This window comes from Ylistrum balloti, unplaced genomic scaffold (genome assembly GCF_031769215.1).
Source record: "Ylistrum balloti isolate Yb309-2 unplaced genomic scaffold, AGI_CSIRO_Ybal_v1 Utg370290, whole genome shotgun sequence".
NCBI classification, from domain to species: Eukaryota; Metazoa; Mollusca; class Bivalvia; order Pectinida; family Pectinidae; genus Ylistrum; species Ylistrum balloti.
The window spans coordinates 1,026,851-1,044,279 of NW_026782220.1; the positions used below are offsets into that span (position 1 = coordinate 1,026,851).

At 37.5% G+C, this 17,429-nt stretch overlaps 1 protein-coding gene across 3 annotated transcripts in view; it reads left to right on the top strand.

The window, feature by feature from the left end:
* The window catches only part of LOC132552982 (arginine-glutamic acid dipeptide repeats protein-like), a 65,951-nt gene that overhangs the window by 43,490 nt on the left and 5,032 nt on the right, over window positions 1–17,429 (top strand). The window contains exons 10-20 of one of the 3 annotated variants that reach the window (XM_060217187.1): window positions 5,483–5,709; window positions 5,863–6,015; window positions 6,325–6,411; window positions 7,101–7,193; window positions 8,465–9,912; window positions 10,324–10,474; window positions 11,035–11,200; window positions 11,689–11,794; window positions 12,311–12,438; window positions 12,848–13,057; window positions 15,203–15,514. In XM_060217187.1, coding sequence (XP_060073170.1) covers window positions 5,483–5,709; window positions 5,863–6,015; window positions 6,325–6,411; window positions 7,101–7,193; window positions 8,465–9,912; window positions 10,324–10,474; window positions 11,035–11,200; window positions 11,689–11,794; window positions 12,311–12,438; window positions 12,848–13,057; window positions 15,203–15,514 — 3,081 coding nt within the window. Of the gene's footprint in view, window positions 1–5,482; window positions 5,710–5,862; window positions 6,016–6,324; window positions 6,412–7,100; window positions 7,194–8,464; window positions 9,913–10,323; window positions 10,475–11,034; window positions 11,201–11,688; window positions 11,795–12,310; window positions 12,439–12,847; window positions 13,058–15,202; window positions 15,515–15,567; window positions 15,739–17,429 lie in introns of all 3 variants that reach the window. The other 2 variants (XM_060217189.1, XM_060217188.1) reach the window with 2 other exon arrangements.

A 17,429-nucleotide genomic window follows, 5' to 3' on the forward strand; every position in this document is an offset into this window, starting at 1 on the left:
TCAGTCTGTGATCTACTACTTCTCTAACTTGATGGCCTGGTGATCAGTCTGTGATCTACTACTTCTCTGACTTGATGGTCTGGTGATCAGTCTGTGATCTACTACTTCTCTAACTTGATGGTCTGGTGATCAGTCTGTGATCTACTTCTCTAACTTGATGGCCTGGTGATCAGTCTGTGATCTACTACTTCTCTAACTTGATGGCCTGGTGGTGATCAGTCTGTGACTACTTCTCTACTACTGGTTCTACTTGATGGCCTGGTGATCTCTGTGACTTGATGGTCTGGTGATCAGTCTGATGATACTACTTCTCTAACTTGATGGCCTGGTGATCAGTCTGTGATCTACCACTGTGATCTACTACTTCTCTGACTTGATGGCCTGGTGATCAGTCTGTGATCTACTACTTCTCTGACTTGATGGCTTGGTGATCAGTCTGTGATCTACTACTTCTCTGACTTGATGGTCTGGTGATCAGTCTGTGATCTACTACTTCTCTGACTTGATGGCCTGGTGATCAGTCTGTGATCTACTACTTCTCTGACTTGATGGCCTAGTGATCAGTCTGTGATCTACTACTTCTCTGACTTGATGGCCTGGTGATCAGTCTGTGATCTACTACTTCTCTGACTTGATGGCCTGGTGATCAGTCTGTGATCTACTACTTCTCTGACTTGATGGCCTGGTGATCAGTCTGTGATCTACTACTTCTCTGACTTGATGGCCTGGTGATCAGTCTGTGAAAATTTATTTGAAGAACGGAGAATCTATAAACAGCAGAATATTTTATATATACAAAAAACAGGGCACATGTGTTATGAGGCTTCTTTTACTAGAAATGCTTAATTGCATGTTCTCATTGACAACTTAAAAATAGGTTCTCCTGTCCAACCTCTTCAACACAGCACACAAAAATAAATTTCCCTGTCCAACCTCTTCAACACAGCACACAAAAATAAATTTCCCTTTCCTGCCTTTTCAACAAAGCACATTCTTTATTGCTTTAATAGGTAATTAAAATGACTGCCAGCTGGGAGATACATAGATACATGTCTTTCCTGTTACTCTGTAAGTTATAGGCTGAGATAAAGGAATCAAACTGATGCTTGCAGTTATTGGGTCTGCCTGTCTAAATCATAACAAATCAGTAAAGGATTAAATTATATTTATCATACAACTGACCTGTTGTGTCTTGTCATATGACCATGTCATAAGTATTGTAAGACACATATAATAATGCTATTGTGACGTCATAAATAAGTCACATCTTTATGATGTCACTTATTGTCATTGTAGTGTAAAGCTTTGAAAAGTATTCAAGCCCAAATAAGTATGTCTTATTTTATAGAAATTAAGAGCCGAATTACCATTAAGTCACTATGTATTGACCATATGGTGACCATGTTAAGTGGCCATGTGATGACAATGAGGTGACCGTGTTAAGTGACCATGTGATGACAATGAGGTGACCGTGTTAAGTGGCCATGTGATGACAATAAGGTGACCGTGTTAAGTGACCATGTGATGACAATGAGCACTGGTGACCATGAGGTAACCATGTTAAGTCACTATGTATTGACCATATGGTGACCATGTTAAGTGGCCATGTGATGACAATGAGGTGACCGTGTTAAGTGACCATGTGATGACAATGAGGTGACCGTGTTAAGTGGCCATGTGATGACAATAAGGTGACCGTGTTAAGTGACCATGTGATGACAATGAGGTGACCGTGTTAAGTGGCCATGTGATGACAATAAGGTGACCGTGTTAAGTGACCATGTGATGACAATAAGGTGACCGTGTTAAGTGGCCATGTGATGACAATAAGGTGACTGTGTTAAGTGACCATGTGATGACAATGAGGTGACCGTGTTAAGTGACCATGTGATTACATTTAGGTGATCGTGTTAAGTGACCATGTGTTGACTATATGGTGACCATGAAGTGACCATGTAGTTACCATGTGGTGATCATCCTCTACTTCTATGGTCCCTATATTATGGTGATGGGGAACTCCCTATGGAGACATGATGTCACTAACTCAGGATATTCAGTCTGCTGGTCTGATGTTAAGGTGTTTTATCAGTGGAATTGACCCAGTAGAACTGTCCCAGTGACCTTTTATCTGATCTAGTTATCAAAGTTTAAGAACAGTTCCTGCAACATGTGCAGCAGACACATTTATTCTCAATTTAGTGTGCAGTATATGTCTATTGATTTGTAGGGTGAATGTAGAACAGGAGGCTCCAGGGTATAGGGCTATTATCAAGGTAGTAGCTCTCTACGCTGTTGAACTAACTTATCCACTAACCGAGAAATTACACAACTTAGATAGAACAGTTTCCTGATGAATTGACACAAGGATTGGTTCTAGCAGTGAAAGGTATTGAGGTGTACGAAATACGTGCCACACGGAAATGTAAATCAGACCTTAGAGTGTAGAATAGGTGGGAGCAAATACAATGCGTACTGGACCTCCATCATCAGTACAACTGTATATAATACAGCTGGACCTCCATCAACAGACGACTGTATATAATAAAACTGGACCTCCATCAACAGTACAACTATATATAATACAAACCATACTGGACCTCCATCAACAGTACAACTGTATATAATACAAACCGTACTGGACCTCCATCAACAGTACAACTGTATATAATACAACTGGACCTCCATCAACAGTACAATTGTATATAATACAACTGGACCTCCATCAACAGATGACTGTATATAATACAAACCATACTGGACCTCTGACAACAGTACAACTGTATATAATATAAATGGTACTGGACCTCCATCAACAGTACAACTGTATATAATACAACTGGACCTCCATCAACAGTACGACTGTATATAATACAAACCGTACTGGACCTCCATCAACAGACGACTGTATATAATACAAACCATACTGGACCTCTGACAACAGTACAACTGTATATGACACAAACCGTACTGGACCTCCATCAACAGTACAACTGTATATAATACAAACCGTACTGGACCTCCATCAACAGTACAACTGTATATAATACAAACCGTACTGGACCTCCCAACAACAGTGAGACTGTAAATAATACAAACCATACGGGACCTCCCAACAACAGTACAACTGTATATAATACAAACCGTACTGGACCTCCATCAACAGTACGACTGTATATAATACAAACCGTACTGGACCTCCCAACAACAGTACAACTGTATATAATACAAACCGTACTGGACCTCCATCAACAGTACAACTGTATATAATACAACTGGACCTCCATCAACAGTACAACTGTATATAATACAAACCGTACTGGACCTCCCAACAACAGTACAACTGTATATAATACAAACCGTACTGGACCTCCATCAACAGTACAACTGTATATAATACAAACCATACTGGACCTCCATCAACAGTACAACTGTATATAATACAAACCGTACTGGACCTCTATCAACAGTACAACTGTATATAATACAAACCGTACTGGACCTCCATCAACAGTACAACTGTATATAATACAAACCGTACTGGACCTCCATCAACAGTACAACTGTATATAATACAACTGGACCTCCATCAACAGTACAACTGTATATAATACAAACCATACTGGACCTCCGACAACAGCACAACTGTATATAATACAAACCGTACTATACAAATCTGAATCATACACATACCCATAGATCCATATAAATCTGAATCATAGAGGTACCCTTAGATCACTACAAATCTAAATCATACAGGTGAGTTGCTTAGATCAAGAATTATTGTAAATCTGAACATTCACAATGTATGATATAAAGTAGAAATTTATACCAGAGTAAATACTCTTACTACCCAAGTTCTTCTGGTTTGTCGAGTAAGTCCTAAAATAGACTCACAGCGAAGGTATGGATGAATGATCAGCAAGACAGAATGATATTCAGATATTAAGTGCTATGACTTTTTTATATTATGTCATTCGCTCCAGTGACTGTGAGATTTGAAGAAAGTATTGATAAGTAAATCTGAAAATTGAGTGTAAATTGCATTCTCATTACATACAAACAGGAAGTTGGTTTAACACTTTTCTCAGTCCTCTAGCTCCTTGATCAACAGCAAGCATTTTCTGTCAAGGACACATACTTATCTCCAGGATCAATAACAGCTGATATTTGTTAGAAAATATCATCAAAGCATAGCTGATATATTATGCATGCAAAGATTGTTAATGATATAGAGAACGTGATGATTAGTGAAACAGACCTGTAGATTTTGTATGTAGTAAATATTATTATAGTGTTAAACTCAAGTGTTGTAGCCAGTTGCTAACTCAAGGTAGACCATTTATATGTAATTATTATACCTATAGTTTTTTGTCAAATTATCATTTTAAATTATATTACAGTATATGGGTATATAACACCTGTTCTTGTGAACTTCCCAGCACACAGTATCGTTAACACATATGTCACATGTGCTGTTGTCACATCCCAATCCACACAACCGTGTTCACAAGTGTGTCTGCAAACATTCCGCATGTTGTTATCAGTTAAAATTTTCCTGTATCATTTTTTCAAATGTAGAAACATTATTCAAATCTGCTGTCTTCAAAAAATTGACTAGAAAAAGTGTTGTATCACTGTTTACATAGAATCAGTATACCCGGTCGTATGTACAGTAAAATACCTTTATGTTTACCAGCCAGCATTGGTTTGTTTAGATACTAATATAAAGATTTTGAGTTCCCTAGAAAGTCTGTTTTAGTTCCTTTACTGGAGAAAAGCCTTTGAAGTATCTTGGGGAAAATTCAAAAGCTCACAGTTACTTCCCTTTGATATGACACAGAATTTGTATTCTTAATTTATTCAGAAACCTTTTTGAGTGTCCATCAAACGAAGGCTGGAGCCCTTCCAGAGTCCTCTGATGTCCTGGTTTGGTTTTCATATCATTTAGGATTTCACCCAAGTCGACTAGTTTTGTAACTCAGCTTTGAGAAAGCCTTCCATCTGTCACATCAAACATTTTTCTCCAGGTTTAGATCAATTTGACCACAGAAGAGCAGGATCCAGCAAAGGTTTAAAGGTTAAAAATAAAAAGAAACTTTATACGTAAATATGAATTCTCTTAAGGGGCTCAGGAATGTTGAAACTTTGTAGCAAGTAAACCTTAAAAAAAAGATGATTCACAGCTGCTACCAACAGTAGTTTGATTAGTACTGACTGTAGGGTTGGTTATATTTTTAGTGTTCGTTTTTCTGGCTATCGTTAGATTCAGCACAAATATTAGATACCCAGCAACCATAACAGTGGATCAAGCAAATGTATGTACCATGTATAGACATGGGGAAATTGATCCCTGTGAACTTGCCTTACCCCATACTACTGCTAAATATTAGCATATTTATGAGAATTAAAATGTTTATTCATGGTTATGTTTGTATAGTAAGACATATTTGTGACTGTAGGTATTATTTTTTTTCTATTACAGTGTCTAAAGACTGGCACCATGCTGGTAAAGATAAGAGTCTCCGTTGTACAGAATGTCGCCTCCACTTCAAACGCTACGGGGAAGAGCGGCCCTTAGAGAGTCCTCGCGATTCTTCAACACGAGACCCCTCATCCCGCGACCCTTCACCCTTCCTCTTCCAGCCAGTCAAGGAAGAGGATTCTGTCAACTGTCGGCACAATATGCGAACGCGGCAGACTCGAGAATCGGTGAGTATAAAGACTATCAAATTAATGACAATTACAGATTCTATGTGAAGATTTCTTGGTTAAAAATCACAGAAATAATTACATTCTCTATTCATTTTGAAGTTGTTTTTAAAACAAATGTTTTAAATGAATTTTGAAATTTTGTTTCTATAGACAAAAGGCAAAAGGAAAGAGAGAAATAATAGTACTAGTAGTCCAGATATCATTGATAGCCCACTTAATCCACTCGTCCCACTGGCTCGCAAGTCTCCCAGCACTGGTAGTACCTGTAGCAACAGTAGCACAGACACACAGAAAAAGGTCAAGGTGAGTAGACCTAGGTCATGTGTTGTACTTGCCAGAAAAAGGTCACGAGGGTCAACACATGTGTAGGTCATACATTGTAATGGAGATAGGGAGAAATTGAGGAAGGTCAAAGGTAATTATAGGGTTCGTATAAAATGCAAACAAATTAGGTCAAGGTTATTACACCTGCATTCAAAAATTTACAGAGATATCAGGTTTGTTAAAGTAGGATGACCTATTATAATTGAAGTAAAACTCAATGTTTGCTTGTTTGTGCTTGAGAATGCTGGTGGAAAAAGTGTAACAAACTTTTGGTGTTTGTCATTACAGAAGACAACTGAGGCCCAAAGCAAAGGCAAGAAGCGACAAGCCAACTCTGATTCAGAGGACAAGCACAACAAGAAAAAGAAAGCTGAGGTAACCAGAGCATCTTGTCACTCTGTGGGTTTGCAAGCTAAAGCTTACTTGGTCATACAATATCTACCTAACCATGCTAAATTTTATTTGAACTCTTTGTAACTTTGAAGGGTGGGTCTTGAAAGACTACCATCCCAAGGGTCAAGATGACTGTTAGCTATTGCGTTTCAGCTGTTGTCTTTAGCCATCTACTTTATGCCATATGTAAAGCTTCTGTTCAAATGAGTTATTCTTGATACACAAAAGGGCCAGGATGGTGCTGATAGGCTTGTAGTATGCTGGAATGAAGGGCTACCAAGTTTATTCAAATGATTGATCTTAACACACTCTACAGGTCACATGGGTCAAATGTGTTGAGGAATTCAAATTTCTGTCAACAAGCAACAGGTCTTGTGTCATAGTATTTATATAGCAGTATGCTTGAGAAATAGGATTTCATGTTTGCCAATATTGATTTTATGAGTTGAAAAACTCTCTTTCTTTGAGTTTTAGAACTAGTGAGCAATTCAGGCCTCTTTGGCCTCCCATTTGCTAAAATATTCTGAATCTGATTGTTTATATCATTTGATAACTTCCTAGTACTGCAGTTATATCATATATAAGTCTTTATTGTCTGATGACCATTTAATCCCTTTTCATGTATTCTACATTTATCATGATTGTGTAAGATTTAACTGATTTGTTGACAGGATCGGTCAGATTCCGAGTCGGTGTCTGACAGCAGCAGTTTATCTGGGAATGAGGAGGAGAATGGTAACGAAGGAGATATTGAGAACAATCAGGTAAGTTTTAAAGGTCAAAAGTCTTACCAGAGGTCATTTAATACGGATAGAATCAAACGTCATGGTTGATGCTTAAAAAGTGAAGAAAATTGATTATATTAAAAGTTAGAAATGTTTTAATAACAATTTTTCTGGTCTATTCGAGTATATACCATCTGTTTAATAGCTATAATCTGTCAGTTAAATTCATATCATACCCGTATTTGATTTTGTAAGGAATACATATTTTATATTTATATCTGTGAAGTATTTGTGTGTTTTGTGTAATATGTTTTCTACTGTACCATGTCATCTAATGTGTCATTAGTTTTGTCTTCTACGTTTGTATCTACAATGTACTCTGTACTCTCTACTATTTAACCTGCACCTAACAAATCACTTTAGATCTTTACACCTAACTTCAGCCATCAGTAGAACTGGGATGGTAGATTGAGACCAGTTGGTAGGGTTAATTGGATCTTATATCAGCTATAGTATTCTGTAGAACTAGTTACAGTTTGGATCGGGGAATTGTAGATCTATATCAGTTTGAAATTAGGGGCGATGTTTAGTCTGTATCAGTTTGTAATTTGGGAGGGATGGGGGCTAGGATGATAAGTCTGTATCAGTTTGTAATTTTGGGAGGGATGGGGGCTGGGATGATAGGTCTGTATCAGTTTGTAATGTGGGAGTGATGGGGGTGGGGATGATAGGTCTGTATCAGTTTGTAATGTGGGAGTGATGGGGGTGGGGATGATAGGTCTGTATCAGTTTGTAATTTGGGAGTGATGGGGGTGGGGATGATAGGTCTGTATCAGTTTGTAATTTGGGAGGGGTGGTGGGGATTGGATTGTAGGTATATATCAAGTTTTTAGCAAGGTTTGTTGCAGAGACAGAAAGAGTTCAATCCTAGTTAGATCTCATTGTTGAATAACTGATAGTGCTATTGGTTAACTGCGTTATTTTAATGCAAGAAACCAAGTTGATAGGGTTATTGTAATATCAAGGAACTAGTTGCATGGGTTATTGTAATGTCAGGAACCAAGTTGACAGGGTTATTGTAATGTCAGGAACCAAGTTGACAGGGTTATTGTAATTTCAGGAACCAAGTTGACAGGGTTATTTTAATGATAAGGAAGAAGTTGACCGGTTCAATATAATAACAAAGTATCTGGATTATTGCACCTTAGGCCTGGGTTGATACTGTGATAAGACATGTTGTAGTTGGGTTTTGCCAGGTTTATAGGCACTGAGGGGTTAAGTGGCTGAGCCTATCTGTCTATCTGTTACAGGATGATCTTAGCTCGTCCTCACCTCCCAGCACTCCGCGTTCTGTAGACACCGACTACAAGTCCAGTAAAGCTCCGGTGTCATCACAAAGTTCTACAACCAACACCTCTGTCCAGTCTCCGGTGGCAACAATTGTCACTCCTGTCTCCACCGCCACCGTGGCCAACCTTCACGACAAGGTGCCACTTGTGCGGCCAGAGCCAGCACATATTCACCATCCTCATACATCTCCCCCTCCAGTTTCACAACTCCTTCCTCCCCCTCCTCACCACCTCCCCCATCACTCGCACCCTCTTTCCCCTGTGTCATCCTGTCCCCCACTTGTACCCTTATCATCTTCCATTTCTCTACCGTCATCGCAGAAATTGCCATCAGAGAAGTTGCTGTCAACCACTTCGCCATCCATGCCGCTGTCGCTCCAGTGCAGCACTCCTCAGGACCTGGCGTTCCACCGGGAAACATCGCCATTTACTCCACCATCTCTGTCATCACTTCACTCAAGGGCATCGTTATCATTACCTCAGGTTAGCACTGCCAGTACCTTGTCAACACCAGCCCGACTTGATGACTTTCACACAAATACAGTACCAATTAAAAAGGAGCCTGTGTCTCCACCACCATCTCCTAAACACAGCTTTGGGCCTTCCAAGCTCCTGATGGACAATGCGGCCTCTCGACTAAGTGGAATCGAGGACAAATCTAGCATGAATAGTGTTATAGTGAAGTCTGAACCGTTATCTAGTTTTACCTCTCGGACAGAGTCATTTCAACCATTCTCCAAACCAGGATTGGAATCCAGTGCTAATAGTACTGTAGTGCCCAACAGTCGAGTGTCTGATTCTGTGAGTAGTGGGGGTAGATCGGACAGTAAAACCCCACCCCTCCATATATCACACACACATGGTCCTGTTTCTCATGGGCCACCACCCCCACATGTGGTTTCCTCACATGGACATTCTCATGGGGCATCTCCACACGGGCTTTCTCCCCATGTACCTTCCACACATGGGCCTCCCACACATGGACCATCCCCTCATGGGCCTCCTACACATGGACCATCCCCTCATGGGCTTCCATCACATGGACCAACCCAACATGGATCATCATCCTCATCGTCACATGGGCCTTCTCAACATGGACCTCTCTCACATGGACCTTCCCCCCTTAGGCCCCTCCTCCATGGGACTTTGCCTCATGGGTCCCACCCACACATCCATGAACCGCCCACCACCCCTAAAGAACTGATCTCTCCCTCATCCACAACGGACACAAGTACAACAGAGAAATTGACCCCTGGAGGAGGGGTCAAACCAGAGCCATCTACACCAGTGGGCGAGACTAGTGTTATGATGGAGGAAGAGGAAGAATCAGACCATGAGGGAGGGACAACTTCTCCTGGGCCAGATCCTACCCGATGTAGTTTAGAAATCTACAAATCAGAAAATGCAATGTAAGTACATCTTGGTGGTTTTGTGTAGTATTCCTTGTTCCAAAGCAAAACCAGATAGCAAATCCAAAAGGCTATCAGTACCTCTGGGTAACATTATTGTTTTAAAAGTGATTGAATTTATTTTTCATTTCATATAATATTATTTTAAAAGTAGAAGACTTTTTAGTGCTTTTTAAACATACTTTATTGTAATGTAAAAAGACGAAGAAAATTAAAGCGATTGAATTTATTTTTCATTTCAAATAATATATTTTAGAAGTAGAAGACTTTTCAGTGCTTTTTCAACATACTTTATTGTAATGTGAAAAGACAAAGAAAATATCCTTTGCTTAGCTTCATACACTGTTTAAATTGAGATATTAGCATGGACAAATTTAGAAAAAAGATATAAAAATTCTGTTGCATCTGTAGACTAATGAGAGTGCTGAACAGAGGAGAAAACAATTGCTGTTCTCGCTGTGATGTTGTGTTCAGACCCCATCCTGATTCCAAGCTTGCACGCAAGAGAGCAGCACCGACACACACCACTCCCGTTAAAACTGAAGAGAAGGTTGTTAGTGCTGTAAGTTAGTGGTGACCCTGATCTTTGGTATTTACTACCCAGGTCTTGGCATTATCTAGCTCTCGGCTTTAATTCATTATTTTCCTGTAAAGAATCAAATATACAAATATGGTTTCATATTTTTCTTTTAAATAAGTTACAAAATTCATATCGGAAATATAGATTTAAGCCTGATAGAAAGGGCATTATCTAGCATTTTTGTTTTAATTCATTATTTTCCTATCTAGAATCAAATATACAAATATGGTTTCATATTTTTCTTTTAAATAAGTTATAAAATTCATATTACAAATATAGATTTAAGCCTGATAGAAAGGTTATCTTTGACTCCTAACATTAAACATTTACTAGAATTCTTCTATAAACAATTTGTAGATGGTATGTTCATTGACCTATATAAATAATGTTACACACTGTTCATGTTAACTAAAATTTTAAATTCTTTTTTTTTATTTAATTTTCCTTTGGAAATGTACATGATTTTCTCCCTCAGATTTTTGCTCAAAATATGCTGCCAGATAATTGTGATTTGTTTCTTACACATTTTTCTTATTCTACAGAAAAAACCAGAGACACCTCCTCCTAATTCAACAGCTGATGCTCAGATCACCAGTAGCATAACACCAAATAATCCCTATGAACGCCACACCCCTCGCTCATCCTATCCCGACACTCCAGCCCTACGTCAGCTCAGTGAATATGCAAAACCTCATGTTATGGGTAGTGGTAAGTTGGTGAAAAGAAAAAGGAGGGGGGTCTTGTAGGATAAAGAATGAGACAGAACCAACCAAAGATAAATTGACTCAGCTGTGTTATCATTCTAGTGTATATATGAATAACTGTTATCAATCTACTGTATATACTGATAACTATTATCAGCCTAGTGTTTATATTGATAACTGATATCGTAATATCTGAAAGTGAAAGATAAAAATGAGATGAGATAATAGTCCTACATACCGGACCTAAAGTTTCTGTTTAGTCTTATGAAATAATAAAATCTGGGTTTGTTCCATAGGCCTCATTAAATTATCAACTTTTCCAAAAAATAAATCAAATGAATTGTATGATGAAATGAAACGTAACTTTGTTTCATTTTGTCAATCACTCAGTAATTTTGTATAACGAAACAAATCTTGAGTGTTAATGAGTTTAAGAATTGCTTTGCATTTTTCTGAACTTTTTCATGACAATTTTTTCTTTTGATTGGACAGGCCCAGAACCTGCACGATCTCTTTCCTATGCAGGAATGCCCCATACCATGGATCACCTTCTCGACTTCCGCATGGCAGCAATGTATCCACCTGGCTCTCGTGAAAGGTACTATTGTGGCCAGTAATCTGAAACATACAAGCTTGTGTCAAATAAAAATAATAAATAATAATTTCAAGTTATTTTCGAAAATGATAAAATATTTTTAAGATAAAGTTTATAGATATGAGAAGGTTCAACTGGTTGCAGGTGTTTTTGTTTTTGTTTTTTTTTTATATGAGGAATGTGTTGGGTGTTTTTTTGTATTAGAATTAGATTTTTAGGGTTATTTCTCTTTGACTACGTTGAATCAAACTTCAACACACAAAGAAATTGGCCTGCAGATTTTAGGTGACATTTCAATTTTTAGATTAAAAATTTTGCTCTGCGTATGATATGGTAAGAGTAATTTGTATAAATATGGTAAAACATGCATTAAAATCCAAATAAATATTTGTAAATTACCTACTCTGGAAACCACATAGATATCAACAGTTAAGACAGGAAGATAAAAATTTTCACATGAAAATATTCATTTGATAATGTATATGCAATAATTTTTGTTTTATTTATTTGTGATTTCAGATTAGAATTGGAACTGGAGCGCGACAAGAGAGAAAGAGATGCCAGGGAGAGAGAATTGCGGGAACGGGAGATACGTGAAATGGAAATGAGAGAGAAATTGAAAGCAGATTTAGAGCTTAGTAAACCAGGTAATTCTCGAAAAATTATAGCTCACTTCAGAAAAAAAAATCAGTGACCTACAGGTAATTCTCTAAAAATAACAGCTCACTTCAGAAAAAAAAATCAGTGACCTACAGGTAATTCTAAAAAAAAATATAGCTCATTTGGTTCAAGGGCTAGGTGACCTTAGGTGACACTTTCTGAAATTTCACATCATGATGCACTTTATTATGCAGATATGCAGTAGGGGTTTTAAAACGATTTTTTGTGAAAAAGTGTTCCTGTACCTAATTTTTTTTCAAATTTCTATTCAGATTTGATCCTTAATGTTGACTTTTTAGATAGAACATGTGATTTGAGAGAAAGAAAAAAGATCCTGTCATTACTTAGGAAAAATCAATATTTGAGGAATAAGTAAAGCTTTTTGTGTGTCTTCAGGATTGGATAGAATTCTACCACATGGACCAGGGATTGACTCTAACTGGTTAGAGCTACAGAGACGGTTCTGTCCCCCAGGAAGTCATGTTTTACCTTCGGCAGCTAATGTTGGGGGCCCTGGAGGGGGTCATCACATCCCTGGGGTTTATCCTCCTACCAGCATAGCCAGTGATCTCTTGCAACGTGAACGGGAAAGAATGGAACGACTAGGTAGGTCACTAATTTAGTAGACTTTCGTTGTTTCTTTCACTTATTAAAGTTTGTTTTGGTGAATTTGACACCAGATTTCAATTAGATCTAATTAAAAATTTTGGTTTTTTATGATTGAGGAAGGTAGTTACCATAGACTAACTAAGGCATGAGATACGAACATGTCAAACAGATCTTGAGTCATGATAGATGTATATTAGCTTGTGTAAGGGATGCCTGGAGTTTTTAACAGATGTGTATCATCTTGTGTAAGGGATGCCTGAAGTTTTTAACAGATGTGTATCATCTTGTGTAAGGGATGCCTGGAGTTTTTAACAGATGTGTATCATCTTTTGTAAGGGATGCCTGAAGTTTTTAACAGATGTGTATCATCTTGTGTAAGGGATGCCTGAAGTTTTTAACAGACGTGTACCAGAATATGCGTACGGGACGCCTTGAGTTTTTAACAGATATGTATCAGCTTGTTTAAGGGACGCGTGAAGTTTTTAACAGATATATATCAGAATATGTGTAAGGGACGCCTGAAGTTTTCAACAGATGTGTATTATCTTGTGTAAGGGGCACCTAGAGTTTTAACAGATGTGTATCATCTTGTGTAAGGGACGCCTGGAGTTTTCAACAGATGTGTGTTATCTTGTGTAAGGGATGCGTGAAGTTTTTAACAGTTTGGTATCATCTTGTGTAAGGGACGCCTGAAGTTTTTAATAGATGTGTATCAGCTTGTTTAAGGGACGCGTGAAGTTTTTAACAGATATGTACCAGAATATGTGAAAGGGACGCCAGGAGTTTTTAATAGATGTATATAAGCTTATGAAAGGGGCATCTAGATTTTTTAACAGATGTGTATCATCTTGTGTAAGGGACGCCTTGAGTTTTTAACAGATGTGTATCAGAATATGTGTAAGGGACGCCTGAAGTTTTTAAAAGATGTGTATTAGCTTATGTAAGGGATGCCTGGAGTTTTTAACAGACGTGTATCAGCTTGTGTAAGGGATGCCTGGAGTTTTTAACAGATGTGTATCCGCATACGTAAGAGATGCCTCAAGTTTTTAACAGTTGGGTATCAGCTTGTGTAAGGTTTCCCGAGGGTTTTTATTCTTTCAGGCCTAAATACAGCGTTTCAGGGAGTACCTTTCAGTTTTGTCTTGTTACTGCAAAAATCTAGATGAAATTTTCACAATATGTTTTGTTTTTTTGTGACAAAGAAAATGGAATGCATGTTAGGGAGGTGAACTGCCCATTGAAAACTGTACCAAATAGGCTTGGTAAGTTGTGAGTATTTTGGTAAGATTTAAAATACATTAAGACTCAGGGATTTTGTGAATACATGATTAAATGCTTGGTGTTTTCACCTCACCATCATCACTAAATGAATTTCTCATTGATGTTGTGAATTTAAAACTTTGAAGGAACATAACCAATAAGACCATAAGGTCCATTAGCAAAGTAAGGGAGACAATACCGATATTTCACAGCCAAAAATTTCTGGGATATTTTCTACCTAAAGTTAATGGCTGGGGACAGGGTATTAAATGGAGACAACTTGGGGGAAAAATGGAAGAAATTTTACTGCCCTCACATCTGTGAAGAATTTTCAAATGTTTCTTAATATTATTTGACGCTGATTTTGACGTGACTGCTGAATATGTATTTGATTTCATGTCCAAAATCCTGATTTAAATAAAATATATGTATATGTATGAAAATTTAGTAGCTGTCAATTAGATGTGAATAAACCTCACTGAAAATTGATACTGGAGATTTACATCTGGTAATGTTGCTTTATATCCTACATGCTGAGTAAGTCCATACCTTATACCTTATCAACATTTGGGTGATGATGTGTAGAAACTTGCTCCCTCAGGCACTAACATATGAATGTTAATTTCATTATATATTTATTCATAATTATACATCATAGTGAATGTAATAAATCAAGGTTCAATTTTTCAAGAAAAAATATTTGAATTTTGACCAAATGTATGAATGTAATTGACAGCTATTGTATTGTCTTGTTTGCCATGTAAGATATGAAAGGTAAGTTGGAAGAGTTATTCACAGGTTATTATCAGATCCAGAAGACTGATGTAACACGGTTATAGTGCTCTCATCACCAGTGACTTTTCTTTACATGTTTACGTGTAGGGTTCCCTCAGTGTCATCTAGTGCACCCTGCTGGTGCAGACATGGCTGCATACTCTAACACAGTGGAGCGACTGTCGGCCGAGCGGCTACATGCGGAGCGTATGGCCCTCGCCACCGACCCCATGGTTCGACTACAGATGGGCAACCTGGGCATGTCACCGTCTGGTCACACGCACACACATGCACACTCGCACACTCATCTCCACCTTCACCAGCAGGATGCAGCAGCCGCAGCAGCAGCAGCCTCGGGCTCCCAATTTCACCCGTCGCTGCACGGCCTGCCACATCACTTTCTCCCTCCCCTACCACCAGGTAAGCTGTCGTCGTCTCTCATGATTAATCACTACCTCTAATTGTCGTTACAGATATTCTACATTCTGATCAATTGACCGGGAGAATGATATACCAATTTTACACTCAGCGCCTTACAAATGAGCAAATCTACATGCAAAGAGTTTCTAACGAGTGCATCCTCCGCTCAAAGCATGATAGGGGTATGCTTGATCCGACCTCACATTTGGCCTATCAGTTTTCTAGTAAGTGCGTTCTCAAGAACGACAAACATACATGTCCAACTATTGTCAGTGATTGACTCTCCTCTGCTTTCCTTTTTGCCATAGTTCCCGTTTAGTTTTTTTTCCCTGCTTTCTCCAATCTCTTTAGTTCCTTATTATTTCATTACAAAAGTAGATGCTTTTTATTTCTCTCCTTCCGTTGTTTTTAAATATTTTTGATTTTCATTTTTTTTTTTTTTTTTTTTTCGTTAACTGAATCACATAAAAGAATGTTGGTGATGAAGCCTTGTATTTGTGTTTATTTGTTGTTTAGTAGAAGAAACCTTGCTACAGAACACTGATGTAAAGCATGATTGTGTGCTTTTCTTGATTTGTCTATATTTTCTCATTTAAGTAAATGCAATTATCTGAAATAAGTTTGTAATGATTAAGACAAAATCTTCTGCTGGTGTTTCCGTCTATTTTTTCCATCTCTGTGTGTGCTGAACTTCTTCAAATTAAATTTGGCAAAATTGACTACAATGTTGGAAAATTCTGAAACAAATTAAAGAAATATGAAAAAAGCAGACAAAATTTTGAGAGACAGCATACTCTTATCGTGCCATCACTACTACTTCTCCTTGTGTATCAATCTTGATATCGCATGCAGAATACTGTATAGATGTATGTGACATTGTGCAGTGTTATTTACATTAAAGAAATACTATATAAACTTGCATCCTAATATTGATTTGGTGGCCTTGTTGAATTTTGTAACATTCCAATATATGATACTTTATTGTTGATATACACTTACATAAAAAAATATTTTTAAACATCGCATACTTTCATGAATTGTGATGGTTTAAAATTTTTGCAAGATTTTAATATGTTTTACTTTTCTATGAAAATATACTGAAAAGGAAACGGTGTGTACAGTATTTATGGAAAAAACTAAATTTAAACAATTTACATTGGTGCTGTGTAAAATTTTGGAATATTGTCAAAATTGATTGAAATAGATGTTGGTTGGTTTTTTTTTTTTTTTTTTTTTTTTAAAAATTTTATTAAATGTATATTAAACCTGTTCCTAACAAAAGAAATGAAAATTTTCCTGTTCAATATGAAATATGTTTTATCTGTTATAAACTAAAATCACAAAGGACTGACACTGTTAAACATAGGTACCTGGCCTCTCTAAACATCAAATGTGATAATTTTGTGTACCCTCATCAACCCTTGAACAGTTTTGGTAGTCATTGGTCAAAGATAACAATATTGGCCGTGATGAAATGATTTGTAGGGATTTTGGTTTTCCGGGTTTATGGCCAATGAACAGCCAAGGTCAGTTTGAAATTGAGTCTCCTTGTAGTAGCAGGACCTGAACAATGTTTGGGAGAGTGTCCTGACCAATAAGGGTTAAGTGTGTCTTACCCTAGGAAACAACTATGTCAGCTGTTTCTCCGCTTCCAGAGAAACACAATAGGGATTTATAGCCATTGTTGACAGAAGTATATATCCATGAGTGACAATAGGTATTCTAGGGACTGTTTTAAAAGATCAAATGTGAGACAGCCTAGTTGCTGTCAATAAAAGAGATCAAATTGATTATTAAATGCCACATGTGTGGTAATTTGTGGCTAATATCTATTGTTACATAGAAACTAAAAATAAAATCATTTTGTTGAAGTTTTTATGCAAATAATTTTACATAACATTTCTTTCTTATAATC